This window comes from Lucilia sericata, unplaced genomic scaffold (genome assembly GCF_015586225.1).
Source record: "Lucilia sericata isolate MDLA Ls3-8-SP2 unplaced genomic scaffold, ASM1558622v1 Contig000353F_arrow, whole genome shotgun sequence".
In the NCBI taxonomy this organism is placed as follows: domain Eukaryota; kingdom Metazoa; phylum Arthropoda; class Insecta; order Diptera; family Calliphoridae; genus Lucilia; species Lucilia sericata.
In genome coordinates, this window is record NW_023994373.1 from 157,999 (window position 1) to 183,538 (window position 25,540).

The following is a 25,540-nucleotide window of genomic DNA, read 5'->3' on the forward strand; positions in this document are numbered from 1 at the left end:
AGTTCAGTTCTAGTTCAGTTCTAGTTCAGTTCTAGTTCAGTTCTAGTTCAGTTCTAGTTCAGTTCTAGTTCAGTTCTAGTTCAGTTCTAGTTCAGTTCTAGTTCAGTTCTAGTCAGTTCTAGTTCAGTTCTAGTTCAGTTCTAGTTCAGTTCTAGTTCAGTTCTAGTTCAGTCTAGTTATTCTAGTTCAGTTCTAGTTCAGTTCTAGTTCACTCTAGTTCGTTCTAGTTCGGTTCTAGTTCAGTTCTAGTTCAGTTCTAGTTCAGTTCTAGTTCAATTCTAGTTCAGTTCTAGTTCAGTTCTAGCTCAGTTCTAGCTCAGTTCTAGCTCAGTTCTAGTTCAGTTCTAGTTCAGTTCTAGTTCAGTTCTAGTTCAGTTCTAGTTCAGTTCTAGTTCAGTTCTAGTTCAGTTCTAGTTCAGTTCTAGTTCAGTTCTAGTTCAGTTCTAGTTCAGTTCTAGTTCAGTTCTAGTTCAATTCTAGTTCAGTTCTAGTTCAGTTCTAGTTCAGTTCTAGTTCAGTTCTAGTTCAGTTCTAGTTCAGTTCTAGTTCAGTTCTAGTTCAGTTCTAGTTCAGTTCTAGTTCAGTTCTAGTTCAGTTCTAGTTCAGTTCTAGTTCAGTTCTAGTTCAGTTCTAGTTCAGTTCTAGTTCAGTTCTAGTTCAGTTCTAGTTCAGTTCTAGTTCAGTTCTAGTTCAGTTCTAGTTCAGTTCTAGTTCAGTTCTAGTTCAGTTCTAGTTCAGTTCTAGTTCAGTTCTAGTTCAGTTCTAGTTCAGTTCTAGTTCAGTTCTAGTTCAGTTCTAGTTCAGTTCTAGTTCAGTTCTAGTTTCAGTTCTAGTTCAGTTCTAGTTCAGTTCTAGTTCAGTTCTAGTTCAGTTCTAGTTCAGTTCTAGTTCAGTTCTAGTTCAGTTCTAGTTCAGTTCTAGTTCAGTTCTAGTTCACTTCTAGTTCAGTTCTAGTTCAGTTCTAGTTCAGTTCTAGTTCAGTTCTAGTTCAGTTCTAGTTCAATTCTAGTTCAGTTCTAGTTCAGTTCTAGCTCAGTTCTAGCTCAGTTCTAGCTCAGTTCTAGTTCAGTTCTAGTTCAGTTCTAGTTCAGTTCTAGTTCAGTTCTAGTTCAGTTCTAGTTCAGTTCTAGTTCAGTTCTAGTTCAGTTCTAGTTCAGTTCTAGTTCAGTTCTAGTTCAGTTCTAGTTCAGTTCTAGTTCAGTTCTAGTTCAGTTTCTAGTTCAGTTCTAGTTCAGTTCTAGTTCAGTTCTAGTTCAGTTCTAGTTCAGTTCTAGTTCAGTTCTAGTTCAGTTCTAGTTCAGTTCTAGTTCAGTTCTAGTTCAGTTCTAGTTCAGTTCTAGTTCAGTTTAGTTCAGTTCTAGTTCAGTTCTAGTTCAGTTCTAGTTCAGTTCTAGTTCAGTTCTAGTTCAGTTCTAGTTCAGTTCTAGTTCAGTTCTAGTTCAGTTCTAGTTCAGTTTAGTTCAGTTCTAGTTCAGTTCTAGTTCAGTTCTAGTTCAGTTCTAGTTCAGTTCTAGTTCAGTTCTAGTTCAGTTCTAGTTCAGTTCTAGTTCAGTTCTAGTTCAGTTCTAGTTCAGTTCTAGTTCAGTTCTAGTTCAGTTCTAGTTCAGTTCTAGTTCAGTTCTAGTTCAGTTCTAGTTCAGTTCTAGTTCAGTTCTAGTTCAGTTCTAGTTCAGTTCTAGTTCAGTTCTAGTTCAGTTCTAGTTCAGTTCTAGTTCAGTTCTAGTTCAGTTCTAGTTCAGTTCTAGTTCAGTTCTAGTTCAGTTCTAGTTCAGTTCTAGTTCAGTTCTAGTTCAGTTCTAGTTCAGTTCTAGTTCAGTTCTAGTTCAGTTCTAGTTCAGTTCTAGTTCAGTTCTAGTTCAGTTCTAGTTCAGTTCTAGTTCAGTTCTAGTTCAGTTCTAGTTCAGTTCTAGTTCAGTTCTAGTTCAGTTCTAGTTCAGTTCTAGTTCAGTTCTAGTTCAGTTCTAGTTCAGTTTAGTTCAGTTCTAGTTCAGTTCTAGTTCAGTTCTAGTTCAATTCTAGTTCAGTTCTAGTTCAGTTCTAGTTCAGTTCTAGCTCAGTTCTAGTTCAGTTCTAGTTCAGTTCTAGTTCAGTTCTAGTTCAGTTCTAGTTCAGTTCTAGTTCAGTTCTAGTTCAGTTCTAGTTCAGTTCTAGTTCAGTTCTAGTTCAGTTCTAGTTCAGTTCTAGTTCAGTTCTAGTTCAGTTCTAGTTCAGTTCTAGTTCAGTTCTAGTTCAGTTCTAGTTCAGTTCTAGTTCAGTTCTAGTTCAGTTCTAGTTCAGTTCTAGTTCAGTTCTAGTTCAGTTCTAGTTCAGTTCTAGTTCAGTTCTAGTTCAGTTCTAGTTCAGTTCTAGTTCAGTTCTAGTTCAGTTCTAGTTCAGTTCTAGTTCAGTTCTAGTTCAGTTCTAGTTCAGTTCTAGTTCAGTTCTAGTTCAGTTCTAGTTCAGTTCTAGTTCAGTTCTAGTTCAGTTCTAGTTCAGTTCTAGTTCAGTTCTAGTTCAGTTCTAGTTCAGTTCTAGTTCAGTTCTAGTTCAGTTCTAGTTCAGTTCTAGTTCAGTTCTAGTTCAGTTCTAGTTCAGTTCTAGTTCAGTTCTAGTTCAGTTCTAGTTCAGTTCTAGTTCAGTTCTAGTTCAGTTCTAGTTCAGTTCTAGTTCAGTTCTAGTTCAGTTCTAGTTCAGTTCTAGTTCAATTCTAGTTCAGTTCTAGTTCAGTTCTAGTTCAGTTCTAGCTCATCAGTTCAGTTAGTTCAGTTCTAGTTCAGTAGTAGTCAAGTTCAGTTTCTATTTTCAGTTCAGTTATTTTCAGTTCTAGTCAGTTCTAGCTCAGCTATAGTCAGTTCTATTTCAGTTTCATAGTGCAGTTCTAGTTCAGTTTCAGTTCTTTCCTAATTCATTTAGTTCGTTCTATCAGTTATTGTTCTAGTTCAGTTTAGTCAGTTCTAGTTCAGTTCTAGTTTCAGTTAAGTCTAGTTCAGTCTAGTTCAGTCTAGTTCAGTTTAGTTCAGTTCTAGTAGTTCTAGTTCCGTTAGTTCGCGAATTAGTAATATGTTATCTATAAAAAGCAAACTACATAAAAATGCATTTATAAATTTGATTATTTTCGAAAAATCAGCGAAAATCTTAGTATTTTACAAAAAAGTGTCACTTTATCGGAATTATAAGAAAGTTATTCACGAATTTTTTAGTAATCAGTTGAAAAAGCTATTACACAAGTTTCTTTTAGTTTTATGGAGTTTTACTCTCCTTCTCTATATTTTTATTATCAATCAATCAATGGGTTGACGTTTTATAAAATTAATATTATAGTTTGTTAATTTTGTAAACTAATAAAAAATCAAGGAATTTTCGATATAAAAAATAACACTTTAATCAGCATTTCTTTCTAGAGTTATAGCAGACTGATGGGAATATAAATTAAATTTAAATATTATTCATCATGTTAAAAAAAAAGATCTTTTTTCAGTTTTAATCTTAAAATAGATAAGGGGTTTTCATTGATCATTCATCAACAAAAAAATTTCACTTTAATTAGCATAACTATAGACAGATATTCAAATACACCACAAAATACTCTTTAAAAAACACCGACTGATGCGTTAAAATTTTAATTCATTTTTTTTAAATTTTTTCGCTTTAAATCTATTTTGTTTATATGGTTATTCATAATTTAATTTATCAAAATTCGCTATATATTACAAAAACAATGAATAGATAATGTCTTATTTAAAGAAAAATTTATTAATTAAGACAGAAATTGCAAAGAAAAAAATACTTTCTATTGATGTGATTTATTGGATCTTTTAAAGGCGATCTTTTGATATTTTGATTAAAACAGTGTAAAGTTAGTTTTAATATAAACAATTTTTATAAATGTCAACTTTAAGTTTGTATTAATAGCATATGGAATTAAAATATTGTAAATATGTATTTTTAGTAATTATTTTTCTCAAAAAATTAAGTTAATTAAATTTTATTTTAAATAATACTAAATTTTAATCATTATTTTGTTTTTTTTCATTGCAGGCATTTGTTAAACTGGTAAGTTTTATAAACTTTTTGTTATTAATTTTATATTTTTTAATCTGGCAACTTTTTATTTCGGTTTTTGTCTATGATAAATGTATTATGTTTTTGTAAAATAAGCTTTTTTAACTTTTCATCGGAATAATAGTCGTGGCGACAATAATGATGACACCAACCGAACTTTATTAAATATGCAGGAAAATCAAAAAGGTACTAGTAGAGAAACGAAAATGTACCAAAAAGTCCTCTTTCTACGTTTCTATAGATTCAAATAATATCAGTTGAGGAACGATTTTCATTCCATTAGGATCGTATATGTCTGTTGTTATGTTTCTAGGTTCAATAATTCAGAAAATCAAAAAAGTACCATTTGAATGACGAAAAAGTATTGAAAAGTTCCCTTTTATAGATTTTCATTCAATCAGTATGCTATAATGTGTTTAATTTTAAAAATGAAAAAGTTCCAAAAAGACCTTTTGAAAAACCAGTACCAGTTGAAAAACGAAAAAAAAAAATACCAAAAAAGTCCTTAGTACCGGAGTTACCACATTAGCATATCTAATGTTACGAAATATATCAATTTTTAAAATTTTATCAAAATTTGCTCAATGAATTTGTATAAAATCAAATTTGCCGATTTTACGCCGTTTCGGTACTTTTATTCCAAAAAATTGCAATATCATAGTGGGCGCCAATCATTAAATATTCATATTCATAAGTTAATAAATAAGACACAAGTTTTTGTGAAAAAAGTACCAAAATAGGCAAAATGGGGTGAACATTAAACTCCCGAATATCCAAAAAGTACTTAGTTTATATTCCTACATTTTTCGATAAGTTACGAATTAATTAAACATCTTATTTCAAGATACAAGGGGTGGCAAAAAAGTACCAAACTATAGTTCCAGACACTTTTCCACTTCTTTTTATACCCTACACCGCTTTAGTGGGGAGGGTATATTGGGTTTGTGCTGATGTTTGTAACATAAACAAATATTCGTCCTATACCCATCTTAAAGTATACCAATCGGCTTAGAATCGTTTTCTGAGTCGATTTACCCTAGCTCCCATACAAAGTCCCCTTCCGAAAATTACTTGAATGTCCAAAATTAACTTATAAACACAAATGTCGCGATGAAATTCAGCACAAATAAATATTATATAAATATAAATATATTCACAAAACTTTTTCGGGCTTGGTCCATATTTGTCCCTAGCCCCCATATAAAGCCATTTTCAGAAAATTAGTTTTTCATCCATAAATTGCTTAAATGTATCGGAACAATGAATTATTATGAAAAATAAATCATATCTAATATTCATAACTGGTGTAGGGTATCATATGGTCGATCACGCTATACTTTTTACTTGTTTTTTAAATAGAACATTGTTCAGACGCAATGTTCATATCAGGACACATATTCTGGGTAAATGATGATCTGGCCAGATTTTAGCAGCTCTTAGAAAGGACTCTTTTAGTCCACATAACAACATTACCTTTGTCATTGGTATAGGTTCGGCTGAAGATACATTTCTTTTATAGCGCTTTGCTTTAGCGGAACTTTTTTCCAAATTAAAGAAGTATAGCAAAACTTTCCGCATACAACGCATTGTTCTATCTGTCCTTCTGTCTATTGAAAGCATAATAAGTCACAAACTTATTATTAAGGTTAGTTTGGCATTAAAAATGGACAACATCGAGCCACGATATCGGTCCATATTCCATCCCAACTGCCATATATGTATGCATGTTCCTCTTCAAAAAATTACTTTAAACATTGCAACTCGCTAAAAATTACTAGTATAAGATTGAAAATCTCTTCCAAATTTCATGACGAATCTTCTATAAAAACATTTCGTTTAATATTTATATAAGGATAGATCCACTCAAGTCTTTATATAGAGCCATCCGATTGTTATGATTGTACGTAAAATAATACAACACTACTCTCGAGAGCTTATTGTACTCATCACCCATATTTTCTTGCTTTCATATGTGAGAGAGCCCGATTTTTTATAAAGTAATTTTCTTCAAAATTGTGTCGCTATAGTTCTATTATCAATTGGGGGATTTCAGGTCAAATGACCCAAATTTTTAAACGAATGTCTTTCGGAAGGAACCAAATTTAATTTTATTTAATAGTCATTAGATACAATATTTCAATATGTAAAGAACTCTCTAAGTTACAGTGGGTCAAAGTTTTTTTTGCATCGTAAAACATCCATGTATTTATGAGATTTAACCGATATTATGGAGGACATTTAAATTTTTAGGTAAATTTATGGACCAATATGAAAAAACTTACCACTTTAACTTATAAAGTTAATAAAAATTAATCAACATTACACTACTTTTATTTTTCTAAATCAATTTTATTTTTTATAAATTTCTTACACACTAATTAAGCTAAACAACTTAAAAACATACAATATTTCCTCTAAAGAGAAAAATATGTAAAATTACATTGTACTAATTAAATATTACATTAAAACATAACTTAAAACAAAAATTTCTAACAGCTAACAAACATTTCAATCCATGTTTAGAAAACCAATTATGGAAGGTATCTGCAAATAGACAAATAGAAATAAGGAAATTGTTAATAAAATTGTAAAACAACAAAAAGATAAAGATAAAAAACAAAATAATTATTAATTGTATTAAGCGTAACAAAGGTGAGGGCATAATTATTTATGGTTTTTTTATACAAATTTATTAAACTTGTACTTGTTATTGCCAGATTAAGCGTGTTGTTGGACTAAAAACACTAAATAAATAAAAAAAACGTTTCATTAAAATGTTGTCAATGTGACACATATTTAGTTTTAACACATGATTTCGCGGCACATTGTTTGAATATTTTATGTTGCACATTGTACTGTGGGCATGTTTAAAATAAAAAAAAAAATATTTTTTAAGTTTTATTATTATTGTTAAAATGTTAAATTAAGCGCCCTGAACCTGAACTTTTTAAAATGGGAAATATATTATGAATGAAACGTTTTATTATTATTATTGTTATTATAAATAAAGCCATTCATTCCATAATAGTTGAAAATGTGAATGAACTGTCATTATGATTAATTATTGTAATTATTTTTATTAAAAATTTAATAGAGTTGTATAAACTCATCTGATCTTGATTGGAAAAAATACTTAAGAAAGAGGTTTATAATAGGGACCCCAAACTTGATCATATTAGGACTAAAATCTAATCTATAGTCTAGGCTATATTCTGTTCTATAGTCTAGTATGTGGCCTATAGTCTAGTATATAGTCTAGTCTATAGTCTAGTATATAGTCTAGTCTATAGTCTAGTCTATAGTCTAGTATATAGTCTAGTCTATAGTTTAGTCTATAGTCTAGTCTATAGTCTAGTCTATAGTCTAGTCTATAGTCTAGTCTATAGTCTAGTCTATAGTCTAGTCTATAGTCTAGTCTATAGTCTAGTCTATAGTCTAGTCTATAGTCTAGTCTATAGTCTAGTCTATAGTCTAGTCTATAGTCTAGTCTATAGTCTAGTCTATAGTCTAGTCTATAGTTTAGTCTATAGTCTAGTCTATAGTATAGTCTATAGTCTAGTCTATAGTCTAATCTATAGTCTAGTCTATAGTCTAGTCTATATTCTAGTCTATATTCTAGTCCATATTCTAGTCTATATTAGTCTATAGTCTGTCTATAGTCTAGTCTATAGTCTAGTCTATAGTCTAGTCTATAGTCTAGTCTAGTCTAGTCTATAGTCTAGTCTATAGTCTAGTCTATAGTCTAGTCTATAGTCTAGTCTATAGTCTAGTCTATAGTCTAGTCTATAGTCTAGTCTAGTCTAGTCTATAGTCTAGTCTATAGTCTAGTCTATAGTCTAGTCTATAGTCTAGTCTATAGTCTAGTCTATAGTCTAGTCTATAGTCTAGTCTATAGTCTAGTCTATAGTCTAGTCTATAGTCTAGTCTATAGTCTAGTCTATAGTCTAGTCTATAGTCTAGTCTATAGTCTAGTCTATAGTCTAGTCTATAGTCTAGTCTATAGTCTAGTCTATAGTCTAGTCTATAGTCTAGTCTATAGTCTAGTCTATAGTCTAGTCTATAGTCTAGTCTATAGTCTAGTCTATAGTCTAGTCTATAGTCTAGTCTATAGTCTAGTCTATAGTCTAGTCTATAGTCTAGTCTATAGTCTAGTCTATAGTCTAGTCTATAGTCTAGTCTATAGTCTAGTCTATAGTCTAGTCTATAGTCTAGTCTATAGTCTAGTCTATAGTCTAGTCTATAGTCTAGTCTATAGTCTAGTCTATAGTCTAGTCTATAGTCTAGTCTATAGTCTAGTCTAGTCTAGTCTATAGTCTAGTCTATAGTCTAGTCTATAGTCTAGTCTATAGTCTAGTCTATAGTCTAGTCTATAGTCTAGTCTATATTAGTCTATAGTCTAGTCTATAGTCTAGTCTATAGTCTAGTCTATAGTCTAGTCTATAGTCTAGTCTATAGTCTAGTCTATAGTCTAGTCTATAGTCTAGTCTATAGTCTAGTCTATAGTCTAGTCTATAGTCTAGTCTATAGTCTAGTCTATGTAGTCTATAGTCTAGTCTATAGTTCTGTCTTTATTCTAGCCTATAGTCTAGTCTATATTTTAATCTATAGTCCAGTCTATACTCTATTCAATTGATTCGTCAAGTCTTGCCAATAGTCTACTATATAGTGGGAACCATATAAGAATTTATATTCGGGTGTGTAGTCGGTACTACATAATAGTATATACCCACAACTATTGTCTAGTATATATATAATTGGAACTAGACTAGGTTGTAGGCTAGTTTATAGTACTGACTTTACATATTCATATTTATAGTCTAGATCAGGGGTCGGCTAACTTTTGAGTCGGAAGAGCCAAAAATTACAGTTTACAAAACATATGTTTTAAAAGAGCCACAAAATTGTTGTTTATTAAAACTTTACAAATACTTTATGAATTCACTTCAAAAACATAAACTTGGTTTAATTATCTACAGGACATTCTGCAAGGAATCTTACATATAGATTTTTGACTACAAATACTTTTTGAATTTATATGAGTCATTCGAATGCATTTTTTAAGCACTCGTTATATAAAAATATAGAAGTTTATTAGAGTAGGGCGACAGTGTTATCATTTAAAAGGCATTTGGAAACATATCAGGAAATGTAAAAATCACGAAAATTGATGACGCAGCTAATACAGTATAAAGTAATATATTATTTTGGCGGCAATCGAGATAAATATTTTACCAACCCCAATATTAGGTCATTTTCAGAAAATGACTAACGATCATAATTGACTTAACAGTAGCAATATAGCGGCGAAATTCAAAATATACAAGTTTTATAAGAACAAATATCTATCTTCCAAATTTGATTTTAACGTTCATAACTGTCTTAGTAATAGCAATATTATGACAAAATTCAACACAAACAAAACATAATTGACAAATCCCCTTTTAAAAGGTCTACTTCGGAAAATAACTTTAACGTTCATAACTGATTTAATAATACATATTAGTATAGCGACGCAATTCGACACAAACAAGTATTATATGAACGAAAATCTCTCTCCAAAATTTTGTAAGGATCAGTTCATTGTTGACCATACCCCCATATAAATTCCTCTTCAGGAAATGACTTCAACGCTCATAACATGCTTAATAATACCAGCATAGTGGTGAAATTCGTCATAAACAAGTTTATAGGAACAAATATATCTATACCAAATTTAATAAGGATGGATTCAGAATTGACCCTACCCACCCATATAGTGTCCACGAAAACGACGAAAAATACAAGTATAGTGATGAAAATCAACACAAACAAGTAGGGTCCAAAATCTCATTACCAAATTTTGTAAGGATGTGTCGGTCCATAATACACTGTAAAACGTTTCTAAAACGCGCAATATTTAAATATTGAAGTTTTTAAATAGAACAAGTTTTTAGTATTTACCCAGCCAAAAATTCGGTAATAGGTTGTACTTCCATAACCACTTACTTTTCAATGACTACTACTTACCGTCTGCATTACTTAGAAGTATTCTAGTAATAACTTTCTTATAATCTGATATAGAAGTACTTTATTTTCGGCATTGCCATTTTTTTTGTCGTTTTAAGTATTGTGTTTTACAAAAAATAAAACAAAATTAATTTTGATGTGAAAACCATTATTTGATGCGCAATAAAATATCTATGCAGTGTAGAACATTTGACTAAAAAATCGAAGTCCATGGTTCGTATCCTAGCTGGCTCTTTTTATTATTAAAAAACAAAACAACTTACTCAACAACTGTTTTGTAAGAGAAATTGCTATTACTTCTTTAACTTCCTATTAGTAAGCGTGCGTAGAAGTACTTGCCTCCAATGACATCACCATGTTAAAATAATGACTTAAAATGCTAATGAAGAAGTAGTGAAAATAGGTTTTATTAGCTTTTTAACTCACTACTTTTCAATGTAAGTTTTTCCTGGGTAACTGTGTCCAAACTCTCTACATTATTAAGTAATTATTTAATTACTATATTTTCAATTTCCAAAAAATATTTTTAATTCGAAAAACACGAAAATTTCGGAATGTATGATCATGTTTTACATTTTATCTAATGGCACTTCGTAGGAGCGCTCATGATACCCCATCGTTTATAGGGAACTTTTCAACTAAAAATTTAAAGAATTAAACATTTTCTTACAATACTAACTTGTACATGGAACAAATTCAATAGGAGAGATAGATTTGTATAGCTTTAGAAAGTTTGGATCATAACTTGTTGTTTAAAGTTTCACAAACGACTCTAAACTTTCATTTGTTAGTTGTCTCACATGCAGAAGGATTAAACAAAGTTGAAATGTTGTGTATATTGTAGAAACGTATGCGAATTGTTTTTTATGAGTTTTAACAAACACTGCTCGTTAATCTATTCAGAAAGATTTTAATATATGTATATATTTTTTTTATAAAATAAAAAAATTACGTATGAAACTAAAGAGCCATAGCTCCACATCCAAAGAGCCGCATTTGGCTCGCGAGCCGTAGTTTGCCGACCCTTGGTCTAGATTATAGTCGGGTCAGTAGTCTATTGTCTCGACTATAGTCGGGAGTATATTCTAGTTCAAAGTGAGGACTAAAATTTAGTCGATAATGAAAACTATAGTTTTTAGCTTACAATTAAAAGCAATTATTTAGGCATAGCAAAACATCATACAACCTGCGGGTGTAACTGTCAAAAAACTTTCAATAGGTTTGCACAATTGGTTATGATTTATTTTTGGGCGTTTTACTAGTTTACGGAGTCTATTAACTCTAAAAAATATTACCTTTGCTTAAACTTTTTTATACCAAAAAATATTTCAACAAACATTCAAACAGCACGTAATATATGAAATTATTAGATTTTGTTTTTCCAAATTAAATCTATAATTATATTTTCTTAAAAAAAATAATAAATCTAAAGCAAATTCATTCTAGAAAAGGGTTTAACTACAGTTGAAATAAATATAAGTAATTGTATGATATCGAACTTGTTTACAAGCCTGTCATAAGATATGACTTAAGTCGTATAATTTTATGCTTGGTTAAACACCTTTACTAATGTTATTACTAGCTAAGTTTAACAAATATTAAAAGTTAGTTGACTTAGGTCCATATTTCTCTATTAACTAAAAACTAGAAACACTCAAAATTTAGCAAATATGTATAAAAAGTTTTATTTTTAATACTACAAACAAATTAAAAGTATTAGAGTATCTTTACAGATTGCAAACATTAAGGCTAGTCACTGACTAGTATATTAAGATATTGTTAAGAAAAAAGTTTAAATAGAAAGAGACTACTCAAGAGACTAGATTATTTCACGGACTAAGCTATAGTCTAGGCTATAGATTAAAAGATCGATGATTTTTGAAAAAGCTTGCACTATCTAACTAACTAACCAACTAACTAACTAACTAACTAACTAACTAACTAACTAACTAACTAACTAACTAACTAACTAACTAACTAACTACTAACTAACTAACTAACTAACTAACTAACTAACTAACTAACTAACTAACTAACTAACTAACTAACTAACTAACTAACTAACTAACTAACTAACTAACTAACTAACTAACTAACTAACTAACTAACTAACTAACTAACTAACTAACTAACTAACTAACTAACTAACTAACTAACTAACTAACTAACTAACTAACTAACTAACTAACTAACTAACTAACTACTAACTAACTAACTAACTAACTAACTACTAACTAACTAACTAACTAACTAACTAACTAACTAACTAACTAACTAACTAACTAACTAACTAACTAACTAACTAACTAACTAACTAACTAACTAACTAACTAACTAACTAACTAACTAACTAACTAACTAACTAACTAACTAACTAACTAACTAACTAACTAACTAACTAACTAACTAACTAACTAACTAACTAACTAACTAACTAACTACTAACTAACTAACTAACTAACTAACTAACTAACTAACTAACTAACTAACTAACTAACTAACTACTAACTAACTAACTAACTAACTAACTAACTAACTAACTAACTAACTAACTAACTAACTAACTAACTAACTAACTAACTAACTAACTAACTAACTAACTAACTAACTAACTAACTAACTAACTAACTAACTAACTAACTACTAACTAACTAACTAACTATATAAGATTTGTGCTTAATCTGTGAATACCCTAAATGTGTCAACAATTCATTTTTAAACATCACTATTAATTATTTCACAAATTCGTAAAAATCATCAAATTATTACAAAAAAACAATAGTATTTACAAAATTAAATATTCACCAAAAGGGGTAAATGAACTTTGTAATGTGATTCAAAACCAAAATAGAATTGGACCAGTTTATTACAAAAAAAAAACAATTTATTTTAAATTTTATTGTTATTATTATTTACGTTTCCCAAGTGATTGTATAACGATTATTTTATTATTAAACAAAGAGTATTGATTTAGAATTTCCGCATATTTAAAACTATTATAATTAAACACTTTTGAAATTTGTGGCGTCACTTTTAACTCGTTTTCTTTGTATTATTAGTTATTAGCTATTTAGTTTTTGCTATGTTTGATTTGAAAAATAATTTAATTTAGTTATTTACTTGATTCTTTTTTTATTTATGTTAAGCAGTTTTTTTGTTTATTCCTAATATTCAAAATAAAGTATACAAAAATCATTCAACATAATTGATAGTTGTTTATTTCAAAATTTCAAATATTCTTCCGTATTGAAAAAAAGGTTTGACCAGTGGTTTTTTGCGTTGTTTTATCGTATTTTTGTTTTAAACCACATTCGATTTTTTTTGCTTGAAAGTTACGAAAAAAAAAGATATAAAATACAAGATGATATGATAGTTTGAAATGATTATCTATCTCTAGCTAATATCTGTTTATTCATACCTTGACTATGGTCAAGGTGAAAAAGAGATTTTATTCGTTTTGTAAACTAAAATCTTTGTGTTTTATTATTTATTTGTTTTAATTAAAAGATTTATTAGTTTAATTAAGCATAAAATGTATGTGGTTATAGGAATATAAGGGCAAATTTATTTAAGGGCTAGGAGGAAGTAATAGAAATAGAACTCGTTTAAAAAGTTTGAATCTAAATGTTTATTCGTTAGTTTTATATATTCCTCACCACCATATTGGGTAGGGGAATGTATGGCTAGTGCTAATATTTATAATGTACGGAAATAATACTCCCATATTATACTCAATACTTGATTACTAGTCGCAATTGACCATATTGACTACATTTTCATTTTTGTTTTGATTTCTATATGTACTTCCTTGTTCTATGGGTTCTAAAAAGGGCGTTCTCATGTCTGTCAATATGTTTATATTTTCAAAATAATACATAGACATACAAATTTTTATGACGAAATAATCTATTGTCAAAATTTTGTAAGAATATTTCTTTTTTTGCAGTTAGTAATTAGCTCATAGGTTCTAATTAAATTCATATAATAAAATTTGTTCCATGTGTTAACATTTGTTATGAAGAAAAAAATATTCTTAAAAGTTAAAATATCAAGTGTTTTTTATTTTGTAATAAATTTAAATTTACGCAAATTTATAATCTAGATCTAGTTATGTTCTTTTGTCCGTCCGTCTGTCTGTCCGTCTGTCTGTCTGTCTGTCTGTCTGTCTGTCTGTCTGTCTGTCTGTCTGTCTGTCTGTCTGTCTGTCTGTCTGTCTGTCTGTCTGTCTGTCCGTCTGTCTGTCTGTCTGTCTGTCTGTTTGTCTGTCCGTCTGTCTGTCCGTCTGCATGTCTGTCTGTTCAGTATACTAATTATAAGACCAAAATAGGAAAGGCTATGGGCTAGAATTTTTAACAAATGTTTCCTGTTCATAAAGTTTTGTATAGAAAATAGTCCACGTCGATTCAAACGAATAACCATTGACAAACAAAATGTCATAACTTCGATATTAAAAACCAATTACAACTCTACAAGACCTAAAAGAACACAATATAAGGACATTTAGTTGAAAACTTTTCGGCGAAAAATTTAAGTTTAAGACGATATTTCCACCGTTGGTAAGCTATGAAACATATAGCCACTATATTCGCGAGAATAATTGGTAATGCAAGTGCATATAAGTGAAGGAACTTAAAAGTTCACCTGACAAATGCAAAAATATTCGAGTCAACGATAGCGGATCTTCAAGCATGATGGTCGAGAGAATCCCACTCAACCATATAGAATAATGGATCGATTGGTAGGCTCACAAAAATCTTCTTGGGTAACCCAAACAAATGAAGAATGAGAAGTCTCTTCAATGGCAGCATGTCTGAAGTTAGTCTGATGGTAGTCAGAATATACTACACATACAGCACTATGAGCTCAATTTCATCAAATTGGAACATCGAATTTTAACTAATGCAGAGCATGTGATTAGGATAGTGAAACACTGTAACAGTTTCTCTGACATCAGCAAGTTTTGTCGAAATTAAATCCAAAAAGTTTGTAAGTTTGTCATACGACAATTCCGCTTAAAGGGATGTAATGGAATGAAAAAGAGACCAGATAGATAACTACCTCGGTATATATCTTTATGATATCTTCCTTCTCAACCTATCTCAACCTCAATCTACCCATCAAAAACTTACATTGAAAAGTAATGAATTAAAGTGCTAAAAAGCCAGTAAAAAGCGACTTATTCATTAGCATTTTAACTCATTATTTTAACACGGTGATGACATTACAGGCAAGTACTTACCACGCTCACTTATAAATCACTACTAAGTACTTACAAATAAGGAGTTAAAAAGTTGTTTTGTTTTAAGAACAAAAAAATGCTCACACAGAATACGCAATTTAATAAAATGTGCAAATAATACGGCAAAACTCAAAATAAAGTACTTACTTATCTGATTATATGTAAGACAATATAAGAGTAGTTAAAAGTAATGCAGGCGGTAAGTAGTAGTTATTGAAAAGTAAGTGGTTATATAAGTATGTGCATGTCATTACTGAGTTTTTGCTGGGTAGTTGAAGTTTTTACCCGTTTACTCCATAAAAGGACTAAATTAAAAAAAAAACTCCTTTTCTTTCAAAATATGATCATGAAAAGCTTGAAAATTAAATCAATTGACATCACTGCTATTTTTAAGAGTTTTTAAATATTTATTTTTATTCTTTCATATTAACGACCAAATAAATTATGAAATCATCAAATACAATAATTTGTTAAATCTTTAACATATTGTTTAAACAAACATTTATTTGCAAAATAAATAAATAAAATATTTTAACTCAAATTTTTATATTTTTGTTAATGTTTGGTACTAAATTTTTCTAACGTTTTCTCGTACTATTTATTTAGTAGCATTAAAAAATAACGGTTAAATTTTAATTATTTATTTAAATATAATTGTTTAGAATTTTAAATCATAAACTTTTTTAAGACTATAATTTAAAAATGTGGAACAAATTTTTTTGTTAAACAAACAATAAAGAATTTATTAACAATTAACACTTTAACCCGACTAATCCCCGGATATTTAAAACTAAAGTTCAAGTTCAAAAATATTTGCATAAAATCATTACATACACAAGTATATGAAATTATAGTGAACTTTTTAATAAAAAAAATGTTTTACAAAACCCACCTTCGAATCGATATCCTCTTCAGGATCTTCATGTTGATAGTAAACCGAACTTATAAATGTGGAGGAAAACATTTTGTTTATAGATTTCTCTTTATATAAATGTAATAACTTTAAAATTTGTAATTTAAAAAATGTTTTAATTTGTTTTTTATTTTAGTTACACACTAAAATGATTTGCACTATAATGGCGTAAATGGTCATGTTTAGAACTTTTTTTCTTCTCGATTTTATTATGATTTCGATTACGAAAATTTTATAAAAATTGTGTTTTATATGTTGTGTTTTTTTGCGTTTGTCTAATCTTTACGAATACGTTCACGTTCAGTGAACAACGTCAGAACAATAACTAACTTTAAAACTGTGTTTAGGATTGAAATTAAACAACTGCTCTGTTGTTACTCTTTAGAAGAACAAAAAAAAAAATCAAAAACAAAATGTTTAAATATTTTGCCAATATTTGTGCGACTGTATGTGTGAATTAAACTTCACTCAAATTATTTTATTCAAGTTTAAATTTATTTTTATTCTGAGTTGAAAACTATTTTTTATTCATAACGTTTTTTTTTCTATAGCAAAAGAATATGTAAACAAAGTGATGTATACGTACAGGCAAGGACATAAAAATAGCACTGATAATTTTTTGATAATTTTAAATATTTAAAAAAAGTTAGATAAATAAATTTCCTTTTGAAAATATTCTTCAATATAAAGTTTTTTGTAAATTTTTCATCTATTGAAAAGTTTTCTAAAATATAGAAAGTTTTTGCTAAATCTTCTTCAATATAGACAAGTAAGAAAGTATAGTCGGGCGAGGCCGACCATATGATACCCTACACCAGTTATGAATATTAAATGTGATTTATTTTTCATAGTAAAGCATTTATTTTCAATATTCCCTTGTTCCGATGCATTTAAGCAATTTATGGATAAAAAACTAATTTTCTGAAAGAGGCTTTATATGGGGGCTAGGGGCAAATATGGACCAAGCCCGATAAAATTTTGTGAATATATTTATATTTACATAATATTTTATTGTGCTGAATTTCATCGCGATATTTGTGTTTATAAGTTAATTTGGGACATTCAAGTAATTTTCTGAAGGGGACTTTGTATGGGAGCTAGGGTCAAATGGGGCCCGATCTTTATGAAATTTGGCAGGGTCATCAAGACTTCTATAAAACTTAGTTGTGACGTATTTTATCGATATATCTGTATATTTAACATAATTATGAGCTCAGAAGCCCTTTTCGGGGGGTTCTGTTCTATGGGGGCTAGGTGAAATAATGGACCGATTTCAACCATTTTCAATAGGCTTCGTCCTTGAGTCAAAAAAAGAGTGTGTGCCAAATTTCATCCAATTATCTTGAAAATTGCGACCTGTACCTTGCGCACAAAGTTTACATGGACAGCCAGCCAGACGGACGGACGGACGGACATAGCTTAATCGACTCAGAAAACGATTCTAAGCCGATTGGTATACTTTAAGGTGGGTCTAGGATGAATATTTTTGTATGTTACAAACATCAGCACAAATCCAATATACCCTCCCCACTAAAGTGGTGTAGGGTATAAACATTTTTTCAAAATTTTTCTTAAAAAGGAAATTTATGCATAATTTTCTTTAATATAGAAAATTTTTGCTAAATTTTCTTCATTATAGGAAAATTTTCTTCAAAATAGAAATTTTTCGTAAATTTTCTATAAATATAAAAAAATTTCTTCAAAATATAAATTTTTTTAAAAGAAAAATTTTAGCTAAATTTTTTGAATAGAAAATTTTTTGCAAAATTTTTTTTCATATTTATTTTTGCTAAATTTTCTTCTCTAGAAATTTGTTACTAAATTTTCTTCTTTAGAAAATTTTTGCAAAATTTTCTTTTATAGAAAATGTTTGCAAAATTTTCTTCTATAGAAAATGTTTGCAAAATTTTCTTATATAGAAAATTTTTCCTAAATTTTATTTTTTCTTCTACAGAAATTAGTTAGTTTAGTTAGTTAGTTAGTTAGTAGTTAGTTAGTTAGTTAGTTAGTTAGTTAGTTAGTTAGTTAGTTAGTTAGTTCGTTAGTTAGTTAGTTAGTTAGTTAGTTAGTTAGTTAGTTTGTTAGTTAGTTAGTTAGTTAGTTAGTAGTTAGTTAGTTAGTTAGTTAGTTTGTTAGTTAGTTTAGTTAGTTAGTTAGTTAGTTTTAGTTAGTTAGTTAGTTAGTTAGTTTAGTTAGTTATTTTAGTTAGTTAGTTATTAGTTAGTTAGTTAGTAGTTAGTTCGTCGTTAGTTCGTTCGTTATTGTTCGTTTCGTTAGTTAGTTTCGTTCGTTAGTTCGTTAGTTAGTTAGTTAGTTAGTTCGTTCGTTCGTTCGTTCGTTTCGTTCGTTCTTTCTTTTCGTTCGTTCGTTCGTTCGTTCGTTCGTTCGTTTCGTTCGTTCGTTCGTTCGTTCGTTCGTTCGTTCGTTCGTTCGTGTTCGTTCGTTCGTTCGTTCGTTCGTTCGTTCGTTCGTTCGTTTTCGTTCGTTCTTCGTTCGTTTTCGTTTTGTGTTCGTTCGTTCGTTCGTTCGTTTCGTTCGTCTTTCGTTTTCGTTCGTTCGTTCGTTCGTTCGTTCGTTCGTTTCGTTCGTTCGTTCGTTCGTTCGTTCGTTCGTTTCGTTCGTTCGTTCGTTCGTTCGTTCTTCGTCGTTCGTTCGTTCGTTCGTTCGTTCGTTCGTTCGTTCGTTCGTTCGTTTTCGTTCGTTCGTTCGTTCGTTCGTTTCTTCGTTCGTTCGTTCGTTCGTTCGTTCGTTCGTTCGTTCGTTCGTTTCGTTCGTTCGTTCGTTCGTTCGTTCGTTCGTTCGTTCGTTCGTTCGTTCGTTCTTCGTTCGTTCGTTCGTTCGTTCGTTCGTTCGTTCGTTCGTTCGTTCGTTCTTCGTTCGTTTCTTTCGTTCGTTCGTTCGTTCGTTCGTTTCGTTCGTTCGTTCGTTCGTTCGTTCGTTCGTTCGTTCGTTCGTTCGTTCGTTCGTTCGTTCGTTCGTTCGTTCGTTCGTTCGTTCGTTCGTTTTCGTTCGTTCGTTCGTTCGTTCGTTCGTTCGTTCGTCGTTCGTTCGTTTGTTCGTTCGTTCGTTCGTTCGTTCGTTCGTTCGTTCGTTCGTTCGTTCGTTCGTTCGTTCGTTCGTTCGTTCGTTCGTTCGTTCGTTCGTTTCGTTCGTTCGTTCGTTCGTTCGTTCGTTCGTTCGTTCGTTCGTTCGTTCGTTCGTTCGTTCGTTCGTTCGTTCTTCGTTCGTTCGTTCGTTCGTTCGTTAGTTAGTTAGTTAGTTAGTTAGTTAGTTAGTTAGTTAGTTAGTTAGTTACTTAGTTACTACTTAGTTGTTGGTCGGTTGGTTCGTAGCTTCATTGGTTGTCAGCTGCTACTTTTTTAATCACATCGTAATCTCTCCTTCTTCGCTTTATTAACATGGCAAATTAGTGCTCTAGTCTTTGTTGTGGCTTTTTATAACAAACTGGTTTGCTCAGAATAGCAAATCCAGCAACAACTACAACTCTTTAAACCAATTTGTTAAAGTCAAGTAAATGTTGCTCTTAACTCAAGCAGAAAAAAACGACTCAGAACTTTGTGGTGGACGGTGGTAATAAACTCGTAACTAGTATTTTTACAGCTAACTAGTATAAGTAAATATATCTCTAGTTAACATGCTAAGTTTGAGTACTTTTATTGGTACATAACAATTGTTTTTAAAAGAATCTTGCTATTAGATTCTCTATAAAGATTTTACAGTTAAAGTTTATGGTCAAGGTTAAATTTTCGATTAATTTAATTTATTTTTATTTAACGTATTTTGTTTAGCAAATATACAAACATATGTAGTTTTTAACATAAGTTTAAATAAATACGTATTTGTTTTAATTTAGAACAACCTTGTCAAACGTTTTGGCAAGTAGTCGTTTGGTGTTGGCCTTTAAAATGTTTTGTTGCAACATTTCTGGCTTGAATATTAATAAATTTAAAAAAAGTATTTATTTGGAATCTTAATAATTATAGTATTTAAATTAATTCTTTGTAAGCAATAGCTTAAGAGTTTATTATGAAATTGTGTTTAGTGTTAAGTGTTGAAAATTATTAATTATGTTGTACAAATTTCTTAAACTATGATGATGATCTAAACATCAATAAATAATTTAAAATTGAACATAAATATTTTATTAAAATTCTAAAAGTCAAATCGCAATTTAAATATTCTCAGAACTAGTGTATATAGGTTGGACCAGCCAACCTTTCCCATTTGTTTCGTATTGGCTTTGACATTTACTCAAATTTTAAAACAGATTTTAACAACAAGTTGTAAAACAAGATTATTTCAAACCTCAAATTTAGTATGATGGCAATTATCTTTCAAGTAATTACTTTTTTGTAAGCGAAAAAAAATGTTCTAGTAATTGAGTCATTTAAAAAAATTGCCACAAAACAAATAATTAAACCAATTTTTAGCAACCAATTAAAAACACAAACAACTCTCAAAAACATTTTCTTTAGAACCCAGCTAAAAATTTCAAAAATTCAGAACACTAATTACAATTTCAACAAATCACAGTTTAAAAATTTATTTCATATAAACAATCACAACATAGTCCAATTTCCATTTAGGCCTTAGCAATGCATACATTAATATTGGCTTGAATATGATCCAATTCTTCAATGGCAACATCGGCAGCCTCATGGGTGCAGGCATCAGCATCGACCATAACAGCAGGTATACGTTCATTGGTGCTCTGCTTAATGGTCTTAATAGATTTGCGAGCATTGTTGATATACAGAGTGGCCTTAATGGTTAAACGGGCATAGCAGGAATTCTTCAATACACTGTTGGTATATCTCTGGCATTTCTGATATGTACGCAAAACATCATAACCATCGAATACCAATTGTTGGGTGGCAGCGCTGATATCAGTCATGATTTCAGCAGAAGACTTGGCAGCTACAGCACCACATACAGTCATTTCCTTGTGCATAGCATCAACGGTGGCCACTACCTTCTCATCTTCAGCTGCTACACAAACATCATTTTCTTCACGCAATTCTTCAATACTTTCGACGGCAGCCTCCACTTGATGCAAAGGATCCAAAACAATTTCCTCAACTTGATGTTGCAGAGCTACAGCAGCCTCTTTAGCAATTTGACCCATTTCATTTATAACATCATCGACCATGCCCTCATAGTTAATGGGTGGTTGGGCAATAGTACCGGCATTTACAGCCACCAAGCACAAGGCAAAAATTGTGAAAATTGTTTTCATTTTATTGGTTTAAAGTTTGTTGTTTAGAATATTGGTAAAAATTTAGCACTGTTCTAATTTCTGAAGGTTTCTTTGTTTTATACTTGAGAATTTTAATGATAAGTTTTCTTTGACTTTCGTTTGGCAAATATTCGTAAACCGATCTAGTATTCTTGATTAGTTAAAGTATTAAGAGATAAGAAATCTACTACTTGAAATTTGTATATGTACTTAAATCGCTTTTTATTGCTATTTAGGAGAAGGTTATTGTCTTTTACTTTTAAACTAGAATAATCACATTATTTCAAAATAATATATAACAAATATTTCAAAATCTTATGACTAAAATCCACTAAGTCGCGAAATTGGACTCAAAACATGGAAGAGTGCGGCTGTGCCAAAACTTACTAATGTTTCCTAGACTATCTACAAGACTATAGACTAGACTGTAGACTATACTATAGACTAGACCATGGACTAGACTGTAAACTAGACTATAGACTAGACTATAAACTAGACTATAGACTAGACTATAGACTAGACTATAGACTAGACTATAGACTAGACTATAGACTAAACTATAGACTAGACTATAGACTAGACTATAGACTAGACTAAACTATAGACTGTACTATAGACTAGACTATAGACTAGACTAGACTAGACTAGACTAGACTAGACTAGACTAGACTATAGACTAGACTATAGACTAGACTATAGACTAGACTATGGACTAGACTAGACTAGACTATAGACTAGACTATAGACTAGACTATAGACTAGACTATAGACTAGACTAGACTAGACTAGACTAGACTATAGACTAGACTATAGACTAGACTATAGACTAGACTATAGACTAGACTATAGACTAGACTATAGACTAGACTATAGACTAGACTATAGACTAGACTATAGACTAGACTATAGACTAGACTATAGACTAGACTATAGACTAGACTATAGACTAGACTATAGACTAGACTATAGACTAGACTATAGACTAGACTATAGACTAGACTATAGACTAGACTATAGACTAGACTATAGACTAGACTATAGACTAGACTATAGACTAGACTATAGACTAGACTATAGACTAGACTATAGACTAGACTATAGACTAGACTATAGACTAGACTATAGACTAGACTATAGACTAGACTATAGACTAGACTATAGACTAGACTATAGACTAGACTATAGACTAGACTATAGACTAGACTATAGACTAGACTATAGACTAGACTATAGACTAGACTATAGACTAGACTATAGACTAGACTATAGACTAGACTATAGACTAGACAGACTATAGACTAGACTATAGCTAGACTATAGGACTAGACTATAGACTAGACTATAGACTAGACTATAGACTAGACTATAGACTAGACTATAGACTAGACTATAGACTAGACTATAGACTAGACTATAGACTAGGACTAATAGACTAGACTATAGGACTAGACCTATAAGACTAGACTATAGACTAGACTATAGACTAGCTATAGACTAGACTATAGACTAGACTATAGACTAGACTATAGACTAGACTATAGACTAGACTATAGACTAGACTATAGACTAGACTATAGACTAGAACTATAGACTAGACTATAGACTAGACTATAGACTAGACTATAGGACTAGACTATAGACTAGACTATAGACTAGACTATAGACGAGACTATAGACTAGACTATCGACTAGACATAAGGACTAGACTATAGACTAGACATGACTAGACATAGACTAGACTATAGACTAGACTATAGACTAGGACTATAGACTAGACTATAGACTAGATACTAGACTAGACTATAGACCTAGACTATAGACTAGACCACTAGACTATAGCTACTATAGACTAGACTATAGCACTAGACTATAGACTAGACTATAGACTAGACTAGACTATAGACTAGACTATAGACTAGACTATAGACTAGACTAGACTAGACTATAGACTACTATAGACTAGACTATAGACTAGACTATAGACTAGACTATAGACTAGACTAGACTAGACTAGACTAGACTAGACTAGACTAGACTAGACTAGACTAGACTAGACTAGACTAGACTAGACTAGACTAGACTATACTAGACTAGACTATAGACCAGACTATAGACCAGACTAGACTATAGACTAGACTATAGACTAGACTATACACTAGACTATAGACTAGACTATAGACTAGACTATAGACTAGACTATAGACTAGACTATAGACTAGACTATAGACTAGACTATAGACTAGACTATAGACTAGACTATAGACTAGACTATAGACTAGACTATAGACTAGACTATAGACTAGACTATAGACTAGACTATAGACTAGACTATAGACTAGACTATAGACTAGACTATAGACTAGACTATAGACTAGACTATAGACTAGACTATAGACTAGACTATAGACTAGACTATAGACTAGACTATAGACTAGACTATAGACTAGACTATAGACTAGACTATAGACTAGACTATAGACTAGACTATAGACTAGACTATAGACTAGACTATAGACTAGACTATAGACTAGACTATAGACTAGACTATAGACTAGACTATAGACTAGACTATAGACTAGACTATAGACTAGACTATAGACTAGACTATAGACTAGACTATAGACTAGACTATAGACTAGACTATAGACTAGACTATAGACTAGACTATAGACTAGACTATAGACTAGACTATAGACTAGACTATAGACTAGACTATAGACTAGACTATAGACTAGACTATAGACTAGACTATAGACTAGACTATAGACTAGACTATAGACTAGACTATAGACTAGACTATAGACTAGACTATAGACTAGACTATAGACTAGACTATAGACTAGACTATAGACTAGACTATAGACTAGACTATAGACTAGACTATAGACTAGACTATAGACTAGACTATAGACTAGACTATAGACTAGACTATAGACTAGACTAGTAGACTAGACTATAGACTAGACTATAGACTTAGACTATAGACTAGACTATAGACTAGACTATAGACTAGACTATAGACTAGACTATAGACTAGACTATAGACTAGACTATAGACTAGACTATAGACTAGGACTATAGACTAGACTATAGACTAGACTATAGACTAGACTATAGACTGACTATAGACTAGACTAGACTATAGACCAGACTAAGACCAGACTAGACTATAGACTAGACTATAGACTAGACTATACACTAGGTCTATACACTAGACTATACACTAGACTATACACTAGACTATAGACTAGACTATAGACTAATTTAAATATCGTCATAAATTGTGTAGGGTATTATGTGTCGGGCAATGACCCACTATACTTTATTTCATGTATTCCATATAAATATATTTAAATACAATGTCCGTTTGCCTACAAAATCAAAACATCTATCCAAAGTTTTGATATCTGTATCAAGACTGGAAATAGCACTTGGAACTCAAAACGGAAATTAATGCTTAAATAATGTATAAAAAAATTTCCTTCAATAAATGGGTTAAACTTTAAACAATAAGTAAATTTCTAGAAAGGTCGTAGTAAATTTCATTGATAATAATTATCTGTCTTTGTTTGTATGATAATTATAAACATTGATACCTTTAACACCACTCAATTAGAAAATTGACACTAATAACAAAATTAATTTGAAATAATGAATTCCAAAATATAATTTATATAACTATATAAAATATGTATATTGATGATGAAAAGTTGAAAAAAAATGCCAATTATGTCCCACATTAATGTTATTTTGATAGACAATATATGGAATAATGTTCAAAATATTATGTTAGTTGTGTGGTGTCAAATTTTCACCACCTATTGGTACAAACAAATACGAGGGTCATAAATATCAAACATGAACATGCATATTAAATGATAACTTAGAAAGCAGTTACACCCCTCGTATTATCAGTATGACTACGAAAGATAAGGACTCAAACAGCACAACATTAACCCCCCAAAAAAGACAATCATACACTTATTATTATTCTTTAAATTGCCACTTAAGATGGCAGCCACTAAATATTTTTATATTCAGTTATCAAATTTATGACAAGTATACACGCCACTCATTCATATTATAAAAATACGACTAAAATCAT

At 30.5% G+C, this 25,540-nt stretch overlaps 2 protein-coding genes and 1 long non-coding RNA gene across 5 annotated transcripts in view; 1 reads left to right on the forward strand and 2 right to left on the reverse strand.

Moving 5' to 3' along the window:
* Positions 1–25,540, forward strand: part of LOC119604013 (putative uncharacterized protein DDB_G0289263) — a 280,690-nt gene that overhangs the window by 90,706 nt on the left and 164,444 nt on the right. For all 3 annotated transcript variants that reach the window (XM_037956336.1, XM_037956340.1, XM_037956337.1), the window contains one exon: positions 4,018–4,032. The gene's annotated coding sequence lies outside the window, so the exon portion shown is untranslated. The remainder of the gene's footprint in view (positions 1–4,017; positions 4,033–25,540) is intronic.
* Positions 6,361–16,539, reverse strand: LOC119604027. Its single transcript, XR_005231452.1, has 2 exons — positions 16,179–16,539; positions 6,361–6,585 (listed from the first exon to the last, which is right to left on the reverse strand). It is a non-coding gene; the product is annotated as an uncharacterized LOC119604027 (long non-coding RNA).
* LOC119604018 lies at positions 20,711–21,509 on the reverse strand. Its single transcript, XM_037956352.1, has one exon. It carries the CDS (start codon positions 21,433–21,435, stop codon positions 20,782–20,784), a length of 654 nt encoding a protein of 217 aa, XP_037812280.1. The 5' UTR covers positions 21,436–21,509; the 3' UTR covers positions 20,711–20,781.